Source organism: Bison bison, unplaced genomic scaffold, assembly GCF_000754665.1.
Source record: "Bison bison bison isolate TAMUID 2011002044 unplaced genomic scaffold, Bison_UMD1.0 scf7180017864093, whole genome shotgun sequence".
Classification (NCBI taxonomy): domain Eukaryota; kingdom Metazoa; phylum Chordata; class Mammalia; order Artiodactyla; family Bovidae; genus Bison; species Bison bison.
This window is the reverse complement of record NW_011494665.1, coordinates 2546124-2551543: the sequence shown is the minus strand read 5'-3', so window position 1 is coordinate 2551543 and position 5420 is coordinate 2546124. Positions and strand designations below refer to the sequence as shown.

The 5420-nt window shown below is 48.0% G+C and overlaps 1 protein-coding gene across 3 annotated transcripts in view; it reads left to right on the top strand.

The window, feature by feature from the left end:
• The first annotated feature begins 33 nt into the window (after positions 1 to 33).
• Positions 34 to 5420, top strand: part of TDRD10 (tudor domain containing 10) — a 53323-nt gene continuing 47936 nt past the window's right edge. For 2 of the 3 annotated variants that reach the window (XR_825128.1, XM_010838345.1), the window contains exons 1-2: positions 256 to 270; positions 4446 to 4751. Coding sequence is in view for 2 of the 3 variants with exons in the window: in XM_010838345.1 (XP_010836647.1) it covers positions 4577 to 4751 (175 nt within the window). In the remaining variant the exon portion in view is untranslated. Of the gene's footprint in view, positions 271 to 4097; positions 4127 to 4445; positions 4752 to 5420 lie in introns of all 3 variants that reach the window. The other variant, XM_010838346.1, reaches the window with a different exon arrangement.

Here is a 5420-nt window from a genome sequence, read left to right as displayed (position 1 = left end):
AGAGAGTGCCTACTAAAAGCCGGGGAAGAGGCCGCGGGCACTGGCCCAGGAGCCGCTGCAGCTACGGTCCCGGGTAGAACGGCTGGCTCTGCGCCGAGAGCACCCAGCTCTTCTCGCCCCACCAGGGCTGCAGCCGCGGTGGGGGATTGGCTGCTGACGAGTGGCCCCGCCCCGCGCCCCGCGGGCGTCGGAGGCAGGCGGAGCTCCTAGAGAGGAGGCGCGAAGGCTTGGCGTCTGGGCCGCTGGCTGGACGCACCTGGCCCGGGAGAGGTACGGTTTGGTGGTTCCCGGCCCCGGGCTGCCGGACGGGGAGTAGCGGCCGTCGGGAGGCACTTGAGGAAACTGCACCCCTCATTTTCACTCCATGGTGGTGGGGCGAATGTTCCCCCTCGGACTTTATCGCTTGCTTTCGCCTGGCGGCAGAGCTAATTTTTGGTGGGGTTGGCGGGTGGGAGTGGACCGCAGAGACTGAATCCGTGCAGATGGGGAGCATTTCGTGCAGTACTGCGGGGCACTTTAGGTGAAAAGACGCCTCGGCCATCTTCCTCCCTTTCAAAGCAGTTTAAAAACTTTTTAGCTTAAAAAACTGAAAGCGCTGTTGAGGCTAACGCAGTATGTTCTAAATCCACTACAAACCGTGGAGACTGAATGGACTCGCAGACTACCTGGTTACGGCCTCCGAGCCTCCAGGACTTCGTTTCTACAGTGGGGTGATAATGACCAGTTCTGAGAATTTCCGTGAGGGTTAAATGAAGACTGTGCATTAGCCGTTTAGTTAGCATAGCACCGCAGGCCCTTAAAAGCATCCTTGAAAGATTTATGCTGGGCCCTTGCTTGAAAGTGTTGTTGCCTGCCCTGTTCCAGAAGCCCTTAGACTTCCAGGGTTACCAGGAATTTGGGAGTAACACCTGTAGCCTGATTCTGCCTACAAACCTTTCTGTTTTTATTCATCAATACTTCAGCCTTTGAATTATCTTAATCACTGTTAGCTCTATTTAAATTTAGCAGCTACTAGAGCAGTTTCTTTCTACAGCTGGAAACAATTCAAAGCAGAATTACTACATTCTTTTAAAATTTAACGTTTTAATTTTTGTTTCTCCTGAGGTAAAGGAAAAAATTCCTTCAGAATGATTTTGAAAAAACCAAGGCTTTGAAGTCACAGACCTGAATTACCTCAGTATCTTATAACCTTAATCAAATCATCTGATGCCCTTTTGCTTTGACCTTCCCATCAGTAAAATGGGACAGTATTACTCTGAAGCATCATAGAAAAGTGCCAATGAAATCTATAAAAATAAGCACAGTGCCATTTATTGAGCTCTTAATTCATGGCAAGTGCTTGAAGATCTCGCTTCACCTTGTGGTCTATGGCATTGGCGTTTATAGCTGATTGACGATGTTGTGTTAATTAGTGCTGTACAGCACAGTGGTTCAGTTATACGTATGTACTTTTTTTTGAAACATTCGTTTCCATTATAGTTTATTTATTGAGTGGAGTTCCCTGTGCTATACAGTTCAACCTTGTTGATTATCCGTTCTACGTATGAACGCTTACACTTGCTAACCCCGCCCTCCCTGTGTCCATGATTCTGTTTCTGTTTCATAGGTAGGTTCACTTGTGTCATATTTTAGATGCTGCGTATTGGTGATACCCTATGGCATTTGTCATTCTCCTTCTGCTTGCTTCATGTTACTCTCCAGTTGTATCCATGTTGTTGCAGATGGCATTATTTCATTCTTTTTAATGGCCGAGTAGTACTCCAGTATATAAATGTACCACATCTTTTTTATCTGTTCGTCTGTCTGTGGACATTTAGGATGTTTCCATGTCTTGGCTATTGTGAATAGTGCTGCTATGAACATAAGGGTGCCTGTATCTTTTTGAATTATAGTTTTGTCTAGATATATGCCCTGGAGTAGGATTTCTGGATCATATAGTAATTCTATTTTTAGTTTTCTGATGAACCTCTATATTGTTTTCCACAGTGTCTATACCAACTTACATTCCCACTGGTGTAGGAGGGTTTCCTTTTCACCACACCATCTCCAGCATTTGTTATTTGTAGACTTTTAAAATTTTATTTTTGTTTTTGACTGCACTGGGTCTTCGTTGCTGGGCATAGTAGACTTCTTCTAGTTGCAGTGAACGGGGGCTAGTCTTCAGTTGTGATGCGTGGGCTTCTCATTGCAGTGGCTTCTCTGGTTGTAGCACTCAGGCTTAGTTGCCCCAGGCAGGTGGGATCTTCCTGGACCAGGGATCAAATCTATGTCCCCTGCATTGGCAGGTGGATTCTTAACCACTGGACCACCAGGGAAGTCCTGGTTATTTGTAGACTTTTTGATGATGGCCATTCTGACTGGTGTGAGATGGTACCTCGTTGTAGTTTTGATTTGCATTTCTCTAGTAATTAGTGAGGTGGAGCATCTTTTCATGTGCTGGCATAGCATTGTGATTCCTATTTGACAGGGAAGACATGCCCAAGGTCGCTGGGCTGCACTCAGAGCTGCCTCTGTCTAACGCCACTGTGTGGAGGCAGCTGTGGTTTTAAAGTTGCTTCTAGTACCTGTATTTTCTATTTGCTGTCATAACAAATCACCACTTGTTTAGTGGGTTAAACAACACAGCCTACAATTCTGTTCGTCAGAAGCCTGACACATGTGTCACTGGGCTAAAATCAAGGTGTCAAGAGGGCTGTATTCTTTCTGGAAGTCTCCGAGGAGAATCTGTTTTCTTGCCTTTTTCAGCTTCTAGAGGCCACCTGTTTTTTCTGGTTCATGGCCCTCTTCCTCTGTCTTCATAGCCAGCAACAGCAGCTTGGTTCTCATATTGCATTGCTTTAGTCTTGCTTTTCTTGTCATTTCTGTGTATCTGACTATCTTCTCTGCCTCCCTATTCCACTTTTAAGGATTCCTGTGATTACATTAGGCCCTTACAGATAATCGCTGTATTTTGAGGTCAGCTGATTAGTGACTTCAATTCCATCTGCAGCTTTATTTCCCCCTTGCCATGTAATTAAACATATTCATAGGTGTGATATTGTGATTCATAATAAATATATATTTGATTTTCATCTGGTTTCTGTCACTGAGCTTCTGAAATCCTTGAAATTTCCTAAATGAGGAGAGACGGGAAGGTGTCTTTTTGTCATGCTGAGGTGACCTTAGCAAACACCAAGTAACCTAAGGAGGGGGGCTGACTGGTTAGAGGGTCAGAATTTACACTCCTCTCTCCCGCCGCCCCCCATCTCTGGGGAGACAAGAAGGGCTAATCAGTCATGCCTCTGCCAAGAGGCCTTCACAGAAAACCCCAAAGTATGGACTCTGAGAGCTCTGGGTTGGTGAACACAATAGAGCAGATCCTCCAGGATCTGAGGTGGAGCTGATGTAATAATAGAAATTAAGTGCACAATAAGTGTATGTGCTTGAATCATCCTGAAACCACCCCCAGCCTCCCGTCCATGGAAGAAGTGTCTTCTGTGAAACTGGTCGCTGGTGCCAAAAAGGTTAGGGACTGCTGCTGTAGCGATGTGGGGACAGTGGTGCACCTGGAGAGCATGGACACCCTGTGCCCTTGCCCTATACCTCACCCTGTGGACCTCTTCCATCTGCTACTCCTAAATTACACCCTTTTCAAACAAATGGTAATCTGGTAAGGAAGATGTTTCTCTGAGATGTAAGCCACTCTGGCTAATTGATGGGACCCAGGAAGAGGTCGTGGGAACCTCCGGCTCTAACTGGTCAGGCAGAAGCACAGCTGACCACCTGGGTTTGCAGGTGGCTGGCCTCTGAAGGAGTGGGGAGGGAGGTTGGCAGTCCTGTGGCACTGACCCCTGAATCTATGAGATTGATGCTATCTCTGGGTGGATAGTGTCAGAATCGAGTTGAATTTTAGGCCACCCAGCTGGTGTCCGGAGCATCACTTGATGGTGTGAGAAAACTGCTCCCCTAACATCAGAACCCTAACAGGTCCTGGGAATTAGCATGTGGCCCACTTTGCCGGGGGTGGGGACATCATTCTGCCTGCCACACTACCTGTTTGCCAACGTGGCGGTGACTGACTGGCATTCCTCTAAAACTGTGGCTGGTTGGCTTTGCAGGAGATCCGGTTGGAAAGAAACTGCAGCATGTAAGTTGCTTCCTTTTGCTGATAAACGGGCCTCCTTCCACCCCGCAGCCTTCTCTTCCTCCTCCACCTGCCTTGTCCTGCCCAGAGTTTAGGAGTCAGTCTCAGCATTTCTTGCCTGTTGATTTTGACCATCATGCTTACGCTCAGTCACTTCAGTCCTGTCCCAACTCTGCAGCCTCACGGACTGTAGCCTGCCAGGCTCCTCTGTCCATGGGGATTTTTCAGACAAGAATACTGGAGTGAGTTGCCATTTCCTTTACCAGGAGATCTTCCTGACTCAGGGCTCGAACCCACATCTCTTGTGTCTCCTGCATTGCAGGTGGATTCTTTACTGCTGAGCCACTGGGGAATCTGCTTTAACTATTAAGGATTAAAAAAGTCCAGCGGAGGGCTTCCTGGCTTGGAACCCGAGTCTGGAAGGAGAAAGGGAAACCCTCTGTCAGGAAGAGTATGGAGGCTTATGCAAGGCCCTGCTTGTTATGCCCAAACTCCTCTCGTTGGAGTTTGGCCCTGGGAGGTGCAATGCTAAGTCCTGCATTTGACAGGTCCTGCAGCAGCAGTGACTTCCGACCCTCTGCAAAAGTATTTGTGGAGAATGGCGCGTTGGAGGAGCAGAAATCTCCAAGTGAGTTAGCCTGGGGGGTGGTGTTTGGTGCTGGGACCCTCAGACTGTAACCTGGATCCCAGTTAATCTACTCAATTTCTGTTCAAGCATGAAACCTGGCATCATCCGCCTAATCTGTCCTTGCTCTAGTCAGCCCCCACATTTCTTTTCACATGGTGGACGTGTCCCCCTGCCACCCACCACGCGCGCAGACCCTCAGTCACTGTCTCATTGGCTGCTTCTAACCCCATACTCTAATCCTTGCCTCTTTCCATTTCACTTTCCACCATCTCCAAAGTGACACCGCTCTAAAACATACATGTGTTGATATCAGCTCTCTGATTAAACCCTTTACCACCCCCTCAGCCAGTGGGTTCCCCTGAGACTGCTGTGGGCAGCAGTCAGTGATGTCAGCGGCTGGCCTGGCCTGCCTCTCTTGCCCCTACTTTTTCTGCTCACCCACATGCAGCGTTTGGTCTAGCTATTCCCCACCCCATGCAAACTCCCAAACAAGCCGGGCCTTTTCCTGTGTCCATGTCTTTGCATGTGCTATGCCCTCTGCTTGGATTCTCTTCCACCTCCCTCCTGCATTAATCCCCTTCCTTACCTCCTTCAGCTGACTGTTAACTGTGAAACTTCATTAATACCCCATTGAAAGTGCTGGATTCCTGGTGTGCTAATGACTCCCTG